This window comes from Eupeodes corollae, chromosome 3, assembly GCF_945859685.1.
Source record: "Eupeodes corollae chromosome 3, idEupCoro1.1, whole genome shotgun sequence".
Classification (NCBI taxonomy): Eukaryota; Metazoa; Arthropoda; class Insecta; order Diptera; family Syrphidae; genus Eupeodes; species Eupeodes corollae.
Window position 1 is genome coordinate 135,122,354 of NC_079149.1, and position 16,756 is coordinate 135,139,109.

Consider the following 16,756-nt stretch of genomic DNA (forward strand, 5'->3'; position numbering starts at 1 on the left):
AGCTCCTCTTGCCTAATGACTGAATGGCTAAATATCAAGCACCATATGTACTCATATGATCTGTTGGTTTGGTTTGTTTTATTATTACCTCACAACTTAATGAGCTAAGCACACTCTTCGTATAGGTTCTTTATTTTTGGTCTTTTGTTTGGGCTTGGAAACTGTGGCCTTTAGAGTGTACAACAATCTTCTGTTGATGTGATTTGCGATGAACTGATGACTTTTTGGGGCTAAGTTCGTGATTCGGTTGTTAGCGTTTGATTATTACTTTGAAGTAATTTGGAAAAAAAAATAAGTCGAATATGTGGACGCTGTATGTGTAGGTCTTGCTGACCGATTTACCTTGATCCAAATAAGTACCTTCTAGTTAGTCTTCTTCCTTACCTTATGTACTTTTGTTTTAATAATATGTTAGCACTTATAGAAATAATGGAGAATATTTATTTTGAACTACATTTTGAAGCTCAAAAGAAGCTATGAATAATTTCGTGGAAAAATTATGCTAATTGAATTCAAGGCAACTACGTAGACGATAAATATTGCTAGAGATTTTAATCAAATGAGGGCATATATTTACTTGTAGTTTTCAAGTAACGTTTGAAAAACACATAAATACTATTTGCTTCAAATTGTATTTGAAAAAAAAACCTGAAAAATAAGGTAAGGATTTGGCATGTTTTTATTTTAATCATTTTAATCACGTTACAGAAATTTAAGGATTTTTTACTTTTAAAGAAAAAAGTCTCTAGTGTCTGATACTCAAGTGTTTTTCGGAATCTAAAATAATTTGTAGTACTGTCATATCAGTCAATATTCTGACAATAGCTGTCAATGATCTGGCATTGGCTGTCAATGATGTGACATTGGCCGTCAATGAACTGACAGTAGCGAAATATCTTTAAATGAAAACTTGTCTGCTTACATGGTTGGCAAAGTTGGTTCTAAGGTCTTACAAATTCACTGTCAGATCGTTTGCTGATTAAAAATCTCACTGTTTTACATGTCATCGTTTGGCAATAGTTGTGGCAGATTGTATGCTGACAGATCAAACAATAGTCTGAACTTACCCTTAGTGTAAGTTTTTACGATAAAGTTGATGCAGCCCTGAAGTAAAAATTACTCTAAAATCTCCGATGACGCCTTGCCTATATTTGTTTTCTTAATTTAAAAAATATTCATAAAACTGAGATAAGAAAGTGAAGTTGAATCACTTGTTCTCCATTGTTTGCGATTATCGATATTTTATAGAAATAGTAATTGTTATGTAGTTCACTTTGACCGATAACAATAGATTATTAATCTTAATAATACTATTATATTTTTCAAGTATGTTTAATGAGCTGATAAGAAACTAAATACCAATTTAAAAATAACAATATTCCTTAGGAGCATGATTTAAGTCTAATAAAGTAATTAACACGTGGAAAATTCAAAAGCTCATGCGGTTTTTTTTGAAGTAGGAAGGTTTTAAAATCCAAATGGAAATTTAATATATTTCAAAAAGATGATCTAATCCAACTACTGAATTATCAAAACATAATTATTTGTAATGGTCTCTTGAATTGTTTCTTCTTTGCAAATTTTTCTTTTGATCAACCCGCAAAACTCTCATCATTTTTGATAATCACTCGGTTTTTTGTTATGTCGCTATTTTTATGTAATTGATGACAAAATGACACTAGTTAAGTATAAGGTTTCAAAAACATCTTTGGAAGAATTTAATTTGCATTTAAATCACGGAAAGACATATAATAATCAAAAATACAAAATAGTTTAACCAAAAATTTACATGTGATGTAAATTAATGCGAATGTAGGACAAACATCGTGAACTATTCAAAAACAACTTAAAACACAAATTTAGAAAAAGAAGAGAAAAATTTACAATTGAAATAAATTTGCACATTTATAAAAACATATTTAGAATATAATTTTCACGAAAAACATGCAAAAAAATTTAATTTTTATCAATTAAAAGTAATTAGTATTTTTTTTTTCATTAGAATTGAAACAAAATCAATTCAATTACTTGTAATTCTAATTGAAGAAATAAACATTTCAATTACTTGTAATTGTAATTGAAAATAAAATAAAATTCATTTACTAATTACATTTCTTTTCAATTACATTTATTTAAATACAATGCACGTGAATGACGCTTTTTAATTACTTGTAATTAGTAATTGAAACTTTTTAATAACATTGTAGAGTAATTGAAAAAGTGTGCGGAAATTTCAGTTACAAGTAATTGTAATTATATTTTTTTGTAATAATTTTGTCAGAACTTAGTTCAAGGTTTTAATACAAAATAACTTTTTTGTATTCAATAGTTCTTGGCTACTTTTTAAATATCAACTAAATATTCTGCGATTCCTGATTCCTGCTAACGAACTTCTTATCGTTTATTTACATTTTAAACCTTAAAAAATTCACATTTCTTACCTGCAAATAAACTCGTTTGTCGAATAATTTGAATTTTCATTCAATGAATTAGTATTTGTTTCTTTCGAAACAAAAGCTTGTAAAATTCGATCATGTGAATTTTACGCCAACAACAAAACAACAATTCTGTCAACTTCATTATCAAAATTATAAAACAAAACATAAGTATTACGCATTTTTTTATTACTCCGAATTCCAACTCTTTCACAAAACCGGATGATGTTTAGGTTATAAGTTCCCTAACCTTTGTCCATATCATCATAAAAAATAAGACTATTTTATCCACTCGTATTATTTTCACATCATAAATTAAACAACAAATAAAAACCAAAAAATAAAAAACATAATCAATCAACCTGGAACGGTATCATTTCTTCTTCTTGCCATAAAAAGCTATAAAATTATATTTTGCTTAGGTTTGTAATCATATTGACTATCCGCCTGTCATCTCTTCGGGTTTGGATCGTCACGTTACTGTCTTATTGCTTTTTAACATCATTCACATTCAAAGCTCATATAGTTATAAACACTTTAATCATAAAAATAATCACAATTTAAATTTCCCATTAAATAAATAATTGTTAATTTGAGTTGTCATGTCGTAGCGATGATGGTTTAGATTTACAAACTAGACCAATTTTATTTAAAACTGTCATCAGTCAGATTGAAAGATACGATCTAGGAAACAGTGCTTTCCTATAAAATACTTAGGCCCCCTCCACATGTTTGTTTTTCTAAGTGAAATGATAACTCTTAGAGAGAAGGTTTGTTTGTAGGATCAAATTTAAACTAAGAATTTAATTTGTAGATTTTGATCTTTTCGAGAAAGTGACACCTCCTCCAAGAATACTGCTTGACCCAAGTAAAAGTACACCTTATGTATATCATCGACAAACCAACATAAGCCGTGTGTGGACGGTCTCAGAGTTTGCAATTGGAAAATTGCATTTAGTTTAGCATTTTTAAAATGTAGTCGTGCATTCAATTTAATCCAACAATTAAAATCTAGGCCATTGGCCAGACTTTGCATAGCTATAGCGCCATCAGCTCCGTCAGCTCTAGTTCCACTCCACTGCACCTCAAGTGCAAGCCAATTTACAACTTATAAGCAAAGCATATAAATACAACAACTTAAATGAAAGCAATTAAAATTTAGAGGGAGGTTTTGGGGAAATGGGAATGGCTTCGGCTTCGACTCGGCTTCATGCCAAAGAACACTCTTGACCCGCGATTTCTGATATACCTTCTTCGCCTCTCTATCTCCATCTCACAGTCTGAGGAGAAGCAAACCACCCATCACTTTCTCTTTTTTAGTTCTTTGGCTATAGAATATAATTTGTGAGATGTCGAAGTCGTCGTCGGTCGTTTATCAGATTACACAATATAAACTTTGGCAGCCTCTCCACTGACTGTAAAGCCTCCAGGTGTTATAAGCTATACACGAAGATTTATGGTTCTTCCGATAAGCTTAGAATTCAACTTGTTTTAAAAAGAAATCAAAGTGAAGCTTCGATGGAGGAGAATGAGAAGGTGAAGCGATGCTCTGTAGTGCGAAGGGGGTATAACAAAATGGAAAAAGGCTTGTTCACATAAACCTGATGTGACACAGGTTGAACGAAACGCCAAAGTCGCAGCCGATGCCATGCCGTGAGATGAAGCTGTGTAGACTGATGGATGGCCTATAGTATATGGGAGGAATAAGAAAAGAAATGCAGTTTCAGTTTGCTCTGCTCGAGGCTTCAGTAAGATTTCTGGGTCAATTCGAGTGTTTTCTCAAGACAACATGATCATCATGATCTTATAATGGAATTAAATGAAACTAACTGAGCAAATGACGACCAATTTACACGAAGATTGTCGTCGTTCTTCCACGAGACATAAAGACACGACAAGTTAGTAAAAGTGAATATTTTTCTTAAGTTGTCTTTTTAATGCGGGGTCTAATGATTATTATTACTTTTTTAGTTGTTGTTGTTTTTTTTTATTTTTGCGGGTTTTTAGCTGTTTTGCTAATTTGTAGAAATTTTGTTTTATCACGTGCGTTTCGCATTCTCAGTTGTTGTTTTTTTTAATGCTTGGAACTTTCAGTTTCTTTATGCAAATGAGAACAAAATTAAAAATTTAAAGCGAAAAAAATGATTTTTTCGACGGTTTTGATTTGACCAAAATAATATGATAAACAAATTAATGCAATTTCTAAATTAATTTCTCTGGCGTCTTTTTTGGTTTTAGAAAAATTTACATTTGAAAGAGGTTTTGGTCTTTTTTATTTCTTCCGTCTTGTGTTTGGTTTATGGAAAAAGTGGGTGTTTTTCTTTCGGTTTATATAACACGCTGAAGAGAACACCTACATTTGAGGAATTAACAATTCAAAAAATACGACGACGGTCTTCAGCGGCGGCGGCGTCTGGTCTTTGTGTGAGGGATATTTATGGACATGAAAGTGAAAACAAAAGATTATGCAACTCGCCTTCTTGGGTTCTTGAATGCAAATTCTGATTGTGGTTTTTGGGATATTTACATTTAGAAATTAATTAGATTTTTAATCATATGGGATTCATATAAAAGATGGATTTGTTGCTTAGTTGAAAGTGGCTTTTTACTGACAGCTGGTTTGTGTTTTACACTGTAATCAGTCAAATTAAGCATTAATTAATAAATAATCAAAAGCAAATCATACTCAATTGATAAGAAATCGCAAGACAGTGGTAATTAAGTCTTTAGGGCTTGACAATGAAAAGAAGTGCAATAAATGAGCGGAATAAATGTCAACGAAATGTCATTCATTGATATCTAAGAACACGGATTTCAAATAAATATTGGTCACATATTTATTTTTAAAAAAACGCAGGTTTTGGTGATTACTTGTAATATCGAAAGGCTTTTCAAGCAATCTTTTTGCAAAGATCAACTATATTAATTGTGATGGTTTTCAATGATTAATATTGTTGCTTAATTGTAAATTAAAAATTTATAGCATGATGGTTATTGCGTTGGACTGTCATGCTAGAGGTCTTGGGTTCGATCCCTGCCTATGCCACCTAAAGTTTTTTTCACTGGTACTGCCTCTTGCGAGGGATTGACAAATTCTTCAAGACTAATTCTTCTCGTGAAAAGTGCTTTCTCCGTCTGGATTCAGCTTTAAATTTTAGTTCCCCTTCATCCCTGAAAACAGTACTCGCACAAAGAAATGGTTGAGAGTTGTAAGTTATTAGGCATTAGTTCTCAAAGGACTGTTCCGCCACCCAATATATTTTTTTTAATTGTAAATTATCTGTTTTGAATAAAATAATATAATAATAATAATAGTTGATGAGTTCGTAATAGTTACAAAATAACGAGTTAATGTTAGTTTTGAATTAGTTAATTTACAAAATTGTTACTAATATTTTTCCAAATAAATTAAAAACGTAGTAAACATTTGTGGGCATGATTCCAGTTAACTCGCCGAATGAAACTTTAGAAAAATGTCAGAGTGTTTAGAACGGTCAAAAATCCAAAATTAAAATGAAAATGAAATAAAAATAACAACCACTAATGGTGGCCCCAACAGAATTAAACATTTTAGCAATTTCAGTAATTTGGCAACTTTCTCAAAAACAAGATCCTTTAACTCTTCATTTTCAGATCAATTTGTTTAATGTTGTTTTTAATTAAAACAAACATTTGATAGACGTACATTCACAATACAAACAAAATTGGAGGTATCCAAAATGACATAATATTTAATCAATTCACCTTTGCAAAACCAATTTTGATTTGTATTGATAAATTCTCTCAACTGAGAAGATTCGACGTTAGACGTCTACAATCGCAAGAGACTGCCATGTCCTTTTCCAATCGAGTCTCTAATAACCTCTTAAGGAGTCCTATGCTGCCTGCATTAAGCATTGAAAACCAATGGATGTCACAAGAGGAATGAGGTTCGTAAATTTTACCAAAAGGTACAAAAAAACCTCACAAGGGTACCAGCCACGAACCGAAGCCTGTAAAGACGATCAGGGGAACATCGTAGTAGAACCACAGCCGATACTGAGAATATGGAAAGACCACTTCTCCAAATTATGTAATGGCGATGACGATCCGAATTCCGTTGTAAGGAAGATAGAACCACTAAACCTCGGCGACGCAGATCAACAATTCCGCCTACCCGACCTTGATGAAGTGAAGATAGCTATATCTAAGCTTAAGTCAAATAAAGCAGCTGGAGCTAACGGCATCGCTGCCGAACTATTCAAAGCAGGAGGCGGTGACTTGGTAGGGAGCATGCACCAACTCATCTGCAAAATATGGTCGGAAGAAGGCATGCCCGATGAGTGGAATCTCAGCATAGTGTGCCCGATACATAAGAGCAACTACAGAGGCTTCAGTCTCCTTAACATTGTATATAAGATCCTCTCTGCCGTATTATGTGAACGTCTGACCTGATTGATCGTCAACAATCTGATTGGTCCTTATCAGTGTGGCTTCAGACCAGAAAAGTCCACTATCGGCATTCTATAGGGAAGAGCTCTACAGAGCAATGTCTAGTCTTGGCATCCCTGTCAAAATCATCCGTTTGTGCAGAATGACGATGGAGAATGCACGCTGCTCTATCAAGGTCGGAAAAGATATCACCGATGCATATTATGCCCAAAAAAAAAGGTTTTAGACAAGGCGATGCACTGTCATGCAACTTCTTCAACATCGTTCTGGAAAGAATTGTGCAAAACTCAACCGTCAACATTAGAGGCACAATCTTCCAAAGGTCCATCCAATTACTCGGATACGCAGATGATATTGACATAAATGGAAAAGCAAAGCGTGATGTCAGTGGAGCGTTTTTGAGCATTGCGACGGGAGCGAAGAAGATGGGTTTAGTGGTCATGAGGGCAAGACCAAGTATATGATGTCATCAAAAAAGGACTTTGTCTACCTAGGCACCGCTTTTAACACAGACAACGACACCAACGCTGAAATCAAACGATGAATAACTCTTGCAAATCGCTGCTTCTTTGGACTTAGAAGGCAATTGAGAAGTAAAGTCCTCTCTAGAGCTTCTAAAATCACGATCTAAAGGGTCTAACGCAAGATTTGAATTTGCCGCCATTTGTGCAGTGAAGTGTTGGCAACCCTGAAAAAAAGCAATTTGACAGCTAACAATATAGGGTTATTAAAAATGGAGCGTTACACCATAGAATAACGTGTCTTCAAAGAATATTTCAAAAATAGTGAAAGTTTGGCGGCTGCAGTTCGAAAATTTAATACAAAATATGATCGGAATAGTGTTTTAACTTCGTCAACTGTGAAGAGATTAATTGAAAAATTCATGGAGACTGGATCCGTTGGAGACGCCAAACACACTGGTCGTCCAAAAACAAACCGTTGAAATGTGAATGTCGAAGCAGTGCGTGAGAGTGTTGCTGACAATCCAGGAACCTCAATTCGACGTCGTGGACAAGAATTGCAAATTTCAAGAACCTCTCTAGATCTGTGTCTTCATGCTTACAAAATTTAATTAACACAACAATTGAAGCCTAATGACCATGGACAGAGAAGAGAGTTCGTTGAATGGATTTTTGAACATCAACAAATGGACTCTGATTTTTCGAGCAAAATCATCCTAAGCGATGAAGCACATTTTCATCTTGATGGCTTTGTCAATCGCCAAAATTGCCGCATTTGGGGTTCGGAGAACCCACATGTAATTGTCGAAAAACAAATGCATCCACAACGCGTGACTGTATGGTGTGGATTTTGGGCTGGAGGCATAATTGGGCCATATTTTTTTGAAAATGATGCTGGTCAAGCAGTGACTGTTACTGGTGCTCGATATCGCGACATGATTACACAGTTCTTTCTGCCAAAATTGGATGATATTGATGTGTCCAATATGTGGTTTCAACAAAACGGTGCCACATGTCATACAGCCCTAGAAACAATTCAATTACTGCATGAGACATTTCCAGGTCGTGTACTCTCTCGTTTCGGTGATCAAAATTGGCCTCCTAGATCGTGTGATTTAACACCATTAGACTTCTTTTTATGGAGTTATTTGAAATCACAAGTCTATGTCAACAAGCCCACAACCACCCGTGCATTAGAGGAGGAGATTCAACGCTGCATCAACGAAATTCAGCCACATTTATGCAGAATGGTCATGGAAAATTTCAACAAAAGAGTGCGCATGTGCATGCAAAGCCGTGGAGGCCATTGCCAATTGGTAAAAATTTGTTTTCGACTACAAATCTATTTAACAAAACTGCATTTTCAAACCAAACTATTTCTTTATAGGAAAAATATTGTTGGCAATTTTAATTTGTTGAAGAATAATTCAACTAACAACTTTTTTAACCCAACCCTACAAATTTTTAAGCAAGACAAATCTACAGACGGAATAGAAAGTTATCGGTGTGGGTCGCATCCCAACCTCTTGTTGAACGTTGGTGTTCGGGACTTTGTTTCTTGGAACACAGTTGGAACATCTTTAACTATGGTTAAATTATAAGGATTTAGGTAAGCTGCCTATAATTTAGTGAAAGTAGACTAAGTCAGCTCAAACCAGTCTATTACAATGACGGCGATAAAATGTAGTCAATGTTCAGAATTTCATAATACTGCTTTGGTAATTTTTGTAATCACTTCGATTTTTTAAATCGAAAATTGTGTAATTTTTTGAAGTTTCAAAATTCTTTTTCATTGGACTTTGGATTTCGATTTTAGAGAATTCATTTCGTTTTACAGATTTTTGAGAATTTTCTAAACAACACGAACCAGTAATAATATCGACTTACATTCATATATTACAGTTTATATTACAATCTTACCGAATTGGTAAAATCAAACATTGGAAAATTATGAACACTTTGAATTTTAAGAAAAACTGAAAACGAAAAATTATCAACTCAGAATATTTTACAATCAAGAAATGGTAAAATTTTCATAATACATTTCAGAAAAATTACATTTTGGCATCGATTAAAACTTTAGAAAAATATTTGCCAGTTTTTTTAAACACGACTTAAATTTTGATTCGAATATCTTTAAAAAATGCAAGATACTGACTTCAAACTTATTTTATTTATAATTTTAAAAATTTCTTTAAAAATACTATTGATAATATTTTTTCTGTAAATTTAATTCTTACCAAAAATTTTACTAAATTAATTTAAGGTCTTGATCATTAAACACCTTCAACTTGAATTGAATTTTTTGAGCTTACTTATGAAGCTTTTTAAATCACATTTCGACTTAAAAAATCAATATTATTATTTTTGGGACCACAAGAATAGTTCTAATAATTTTCAATATTTCAAACCGTGTTTTAAAGAGCTGTGAAATGTAGGTAATTAAAATATTGGAGTCGATAAAAATTACTTATTTGTTTGTATGTTTTAACTTATTTTTTCAATTGTCAAATATATTTTTTCTCAAAATATTGTTATATGTCAAAAACGCCAAATTTTTGTAGTGGTCAATTGTCTTACCTAATTAATTATCCTTAATAAAATTTAAAAAAGATTATGCTTCGGTTTTCGAGGTTTATAGGAAATGTAGACACATTATTACAAAAAATGCTAAAAATTCTTGTAGACAAAAAGAATTGATTTTAGAATCGGTTCCTTAAGAAATAACCATTTAATAAATACAAAATGTATGTCGCTTTCCTTTTCCAAGCGACAATAAATTGACAAGAAAATGTGGAATGATACTCTAAGGACCTGAAAACTTCTAAAAATTCCAACATTTTCAATTCAACATATTAAAAAAAAGTTTTTTTTTTTAAACTTTACAGGTCACAAAAAAGTAACCTACAATTCTAACTATCATATGCTTTCTGCTGCCAAATTGAATTTCATGTACTTTCAATTATAATAAGAAACTCACTAAACCATCAAATAATTTCAAAAATAATTACACATTCCAAAATCGTGTCATGACCTAAAAATCCTCTCATATCGGCTTTGTGAACATTTCTTTTCCATCAAAAAATAATACATTGAAATTCTTTCAACTGAATCATTCTTCAAATTTTCTATTTTTATTTTCTTGAACCTAATTCATGTTCAAAAAATGTTTCCCACTGCCCCCCACTTGAAAATAATAATCAAATAAAATACACCAAAGAACAATTTTTGTTATGTTCTCTCATAAATAATTATATACCCTGAGACTTCTTATAAGGAAATGACTAATACCTAACCTAACCTCTGTGAAAAACCGAAAAACCTAAAAATCATTAATGGGAAATTCTTTTCCCTCTTCAAAATGATGGGCGCCCAAAAATGAAACAAAATTTATAAAAATTCTTAATGAACTCTTCACCTCACTTAATTCCTCACTTTATTGCAACTTCATCAATGGATCCGTCATTTTTATCTATTTTATGAATCTAAAAGGTGTTAAAAGCCTATGCATATATAAAACAACTAAAGACCATAATAGTACCATCGAAGCACGACGATGCGAAGACCGACCGGTTACGCGTCGTCGTTGGAAAGAATAGAACAAATATATGAATGGTATTTTAAAGAACTAACGATTTATCACACAGAAAAAGACCACCTTAATGGATTGAACGTTTATATGTGCACATTCGAAAGCTCTCTCAAATTTCAAAAACCTTTCAACTTCAAGCTTCAAGAAAAATGCTGCTGCTGCTGTGGTGAGGTTAAAGTTGGATGACAAATTGTTTCTTATGTTCGTCAAAACTCTTAAATCTTAATGGAAAAAGAGAGAGTGTCTTTTCGGTTCGGTCTAAACATCAAAAATCCACATCACCTAACCCTTCTAGCTAAAAGTCTCATCCAAAAAAACCATCAAGATAAACTTATTTTAGTTTTCTCAAGCTATTAAAATAAAATTGACCACTGCGGCAGGGCCTTAAGTTTAAAGAAAAAATGCATTTCCAAAAGACGGAATATACACGCGTTGCTCGCTGCCGGCCGCAACGTTATCTATACATAAATTTAACGTACCTACATAAAAATTCACAAGGTGGAGGAATGTTAAAATCCAAAAATTGACTTTCATTTTTGTTTCATCTAATTTGAATTAGAAAAGAAAAACTTCTCACAATAATAAACAACAATATAAAAAATAAAAACATTTATAACAGGTTATTCTATAGGCCTGTTTGTGTTATTTTTAAATTTAGATGAATGGATGTTTGTTTGTTTGTTACAACAAAACCTCAAGAAACAGAGAGCTCAGACAGCTCAGAGACACTTCATAGGTTAGGTAAAGGTATTTTTATTTTATGCAGTGAAGCCAATTTTTAATCATATAGGATTTTGCAATTTCTTATGGCATTTTCTTTAAGCTGCATCCGATTTTATTTTGTAATCTGATCTGCCAATGGAAATTAAATTTCCCAATTCCGTGCTTAGGCCTGTCATAGTGACATAAGAAAATAAAATTAGACACTTGGTCGCATAATATAAGTGAAAATTCGTGGGTGGCAACATTTTGTGTTCAAGTCTAAATCAACTTTGATAGGTATAATTTTTCTTATGTATATTGTTTTATTTCAATTGAATATGTCAGATCCATAACAGTGTACAAACGTCACTTTTCCCAATCTACATAATCTGACAACAAAAAACTAATGTCACACGAACAGCGACACTTTGGAAAAATGAGACACACAAAAAGCGGTGGTGGCGTTGCATATCAAACCGTTTTGGCGATTTCACTGAATGGGAGCTCAAAATTTATAGCAGAAGAGTCCACATTCCTATTTTTGTGTTTTTCTTTTCATCTTCCGGTATAGAATCATCTGTTCCGTGTTTTCATTTTTTCCAACACTCGCATCAGCCTGTGAAGGTCACAGGACATGCGCTTTAAATTTTTAGTTATGTCTACAACAGTTTTGTTGGTTTTTTGTTGGGGTAGGTGAACAGAATATAGAATGTCAACCTGATGCACTGTACAAAAATAAAACAAAAAAAAATTTAATCACTTTGAATGAAGTTTTATATCGAACATGAACTCCTGTCATACTTATTCAGCATTTATTATTATTTGACCCCGATTGATCAAAAATTAACTGGAGAGAGTTGTGAAACTTCATTTGAAACATTTCTATTTTGAAAATCTGGCGGATTGTCAGATCTTACATTATTTTTAGAAAAGTCATTTATCTGACATGAGCTGTCAATGAGATGACGTTTGGCAGATCTTGTGCAGAACTCCATTTTTGACGATAAATGACGTGTAAGAAATTGTCAGCAACTGTCAGATGTCCTAAACGACATCATGTAACGATGTAAAACGCCATCTGTCAAAAGCTGACAGTGACGTTTCTCGCAACTTTTTCACACTAAAATGTAAGTTCACACTGTAAATGTAGTGACATTTTTCTTATCAAACAATTTATTGTGCTTTGGTTTTGATTTAAGAACAATTTTTATCCATGTATTTTCACCCTCATTCTAATTTAAACACAAAACGAGAAAATGCCAATTTATTAAAGGGGTGGATAGAATATAGGATTGTCCAAACCGATTCTGTGTTGCTTGACATAGAGAATTGAATTAGAAAGATTATCTCATATTGCTGTTTTGAATTATTATGTGTCTCGCAAGCTTATAAGTTGAGTGTTTTGTTTTTGAGAATAAAAAACTGAAGCGTAATAGATGCAATTTATTTATTTGAAAAAAGGCAAAACATCACTTGCATTTCAATTTGATGTCAAAGTCAAGGTCATTTAAGTCTTTCACTTTATATGTATACTATTGAGAAAGTCTATTACAAAAAAAGAGCTTTATATCGTATGGAATGAGGGTCTTTCTATCATGTGTATGTAGTCTACAATTTTACTCGTATATGGAATTATGACGTTTTATGTTTTTGAAAATCAGAAAAGAAGACTTAATAAACAAAAGTTCTGTTTGTTTGAACATTTTCAAGAAGCTGACAGACGGTGCAAATGCGCACTGTTTTTAACTGTCACCTTGTTTAAATTTTCTGACAGTTCATTAAAATATTTGGAAAACTCAAATCCAATAATTATTTTTAGTTGGTATCTAGAAGAAACCCTTGAACAATAATTCTAAAAGCCTTATACAAAGTTTCAGGTAGAAGAATATCATAAAGAAATGCATCAAACAAAAGTTCTGTTTGATTGAACATTTTCAAGAAGCTGACGGTGAAAATTCGAACTGTTTTAACTGTCACCTTGTTTAAATTTTCTGACAGTTCATTAAAATATTTGGAAAACTCAAATTAATTTTTAGTTGGTATCTAGAAAATACTCTTGAACAATAATGCTAAAAGCCTTATACAAAGTTGCAGGTAGAAGCATACCTTAAAAAACTGCATCAAACAAAAGTTCTGTTTGTTTGAACATTTTCAAGAAGCTGACTGATGGTAAAATGCGCACTGTTTTTAACTGTCACCTTGTAAAATATGTCTGACAGTTCATTCAAACTTACATCCAATTAGAAGTATTTTTTTACAGCTGTGAAAGTCAAAATAAACTCATCTTCCGATTTTTATAAATTATAAAATTTTCCTCATTTTTGTCTTGACAACTTGTGGCATCCCCATTTAATTCAAATTTTGAGTAAAAGTTATTCAAATATGAACATAAACATAAGCGTGTATTTTTATTTGCTGGTATCTTAAACAGCGTCTTGAACTTTATACAAAGTCACAGGTAGGGTTGTAAAATAATGCAAATATAAGTTTCAAAATAAACAATTCACTAAATGCAAATACTGCAAAGGAATTCAAGGAATACAAATAAATGCAACAAGTCTAAAACGATTGCAATCAAAAGATTGAATTCAAATGATTGCAATCTTTTTGTTTGTCGAGTGATTTGCGATCGCAAAATTTGAAGTCCTTATCAAACAAGTCGAAAAGATTGCAATTTCTTGAGAACCTGTTTTTAAAAGGCATTATTTGTGTCCATCTTTAAAACATTTCATAACCTTCTACCTACTTAAGACCTTTTTTATTATTTATTAAAAGAGAACGCACTAACAACAGGTAAACATTAAATCTAATACATTTAAGGGCTGAACCCTCAAAACATTAAGTACTTGAAAGTTTTTATTATATATGAAGACCTTTTTTCTCTTCATTAAAATGTCATTTTATGTTTAAGGTGTTAACACACAAGCTAATTATTTTATTGACATTTAAATTAGATCAACTGTCATACAAAAATAAGATATCGTAGATAAAGGTATAAATACAGTGTGACATAAGTGCATTGCCTTTTTAGGGAAATGTAAAGTAAGTTATCTTATCTTTTTACAACTTAGCTAGACGAAAAATGTAGGGTTTTCTACTTAAAAAAGTTACCTAATGTAACAACTTATTTTAAAGGGTTCAGTGATTAATTGAAATTGTAATAAAATAAAGAAGGCGAAACACTCATCAAAAATTACGTACGTCAGAGTAACAAGGCGAAATCTCTAAAGTTTGTTAACTTTTCTGAAGAAATACTTCTCAGCAAGTATAGGTAGAAAAATATAGTAGCTAAATTAAGAAATCTCACCTTATCTTATCAAAAAACCTTAAACAAGATAGATAGTTGAAAAATTTAAAAAAAAACATCTAAGACAACTGTGCAAATAAATAACTTGTGGTCGAAATCTAATCAACAAAAGAGACGAATGACTGAAGAACTGGAACAACTCAAACTTTATAACAATCCTAAGGTGTTTACAGTTTGGACTTATATTCACCCTCTAGATACCTTAGTAATGTTATTTTCCTCAATTTCCTTGATAGGAAACCATTTTTTTTGAGTAATTAGACCTCTTTTAAAATTTACTAGTTTCAGTTAAGCGGCTTCAACTGTACTTGTATAGTAAGAATAAAATTAAATAAATTTAAAAAAAAAAACTTACTTTGCTGGCGCAAGCTGATATGCACCGTTCCATCATTGTGAACACTGACATCTTCCAGATTATCTGGCACGTCTGTGTCGGAAAATTGAGTGTCCTGCCTCTGGAACACATCCTTGTACAACTTCACCGACTGATAGATCAACGCCCACGCCTGTTCTTCCGACAGAGGAGCATTAAACGAACTCAAGATAGTCTTCAAACTAATGCAAGACTCTGGTCTTGTACAATCATAAATCGTCGTCGTCACTGAAGTTGTAGTTGTTGTGGTTACGGAAGAAGAAGTAGTCTTTCCATTACTATTACCATTACCATTTCCACCACCAGTCCCCATCATCATCATTGAAGCACCCGATCCAAAAATATCCTTCGTCGTTTGATGATGTTGCTGTTGTTGTTGTTGTTGAGAAGGAGGTGGTTCGGAATTCAAGCCATTTTTAATATCCATATCGTCTAGAAGAATTGTACTATTACTATTTGTCGAATGTTGTTGTTGTTGTTGGACGTTTATTTTGTCATTGTTGTAATTGTTTTTGTCCGTTTGTTTTTGGGTGATGCAAGCAGGGGGATTAGCCCTTTGTGCTGCTGTTGCACCTGCAGGATTTTCTGAAATTTCTTCAGCCATTTCAGGATGATGAATTCCACTTTTAACTCCAGCAGGATGAAGAACTCTAACGGCACTATTCAACACTTTTTTACACGTGTATAAAGATAACTCTTCGTCGTAGGGACATTTTACGCCACTAATTAACATATTACATTTTATTGGGGGGAACGGAAGAAAAATTAACACACAAAATTTGTTGTTTAATTTTTGTTTTACAAAACTTGAATTATAAATTCACAATTTTTATTTTTCTTTATCACAAAAATATGGGATGGGAGAAACAAATAGAAACAAAATTTTGCGAATCAAATAAAACACACAGAAGAAAATTATCACTAAACGAGAGGAACTGGATGACAATGAAAAAAAAGACCGTTATCTGTCAAATTTAGCGTTTTGATAATTTTGCAAAAGGCTCTCACAACGACATTCAAGCGATTGACAGGTGTTTGTTTACTTTTCAATTTAACATTTCAGTTTAAAATTTTCGTAGATTATTAAAACTAAGCTTTTCTTTTGTTTTATTTTTTGTTATCCGCAAAGTACTGAAAACGCATAAGGACCAGCCTTTATGTCAGGAACATTAACAGGAAGTTGGATTTTTTATTTAAGAAATTGATTTTTCAATTCAAAGCACTCGATCGATTTTTAAGAAGAAACGTAAAACAGCACAAAAAATCTAACTCGCACTTGGTTTTTATTTTTCTAAAGAAGACTTCTCTGGGAGCGAAGGACTTGCAGTATACACATATGATAACCTTGACACTCCTCTTGGGGGGATTTTATTGTCACAACACTGCACGTTGTAAGGCAACAACAAAAAAGAAGAAGAAATACAAGGGACAGGGGTTCTTCACTTATAACAAATT

The 16,756-nt window shown here is 32.4% G+C and overlaps 1 protein-coding gene across 3 annotated transcripts in view; it reads right to left on the minus strand.

The window, feature by feature from the left end:
• Window positions 1–16,512, minus strand: part of LOC129949022 (protein spire) — a 135,174-nt gene extending 118,662 nt beyond the window's left edge. For all 3 annotated transcript variants that reach the window (XM_056060213.1, XM_056060214.1, XM_056060211.1), the window contains exon 1: window positions 15,284–16,512. In XM_056060213.1, coding sequence (XP_055916188.1) covers window positions 15,284–16,034 — 751 coding nt within the window. In that variant the 5' untranslated portion in view covers window positions 16,035–16,512. The remainder of the gene's footprint in view (window positions 1–15,283) is intronic.
• Between the last annotated feature and the right edge of the window lie 244 nt (window positions 16,513–16,756).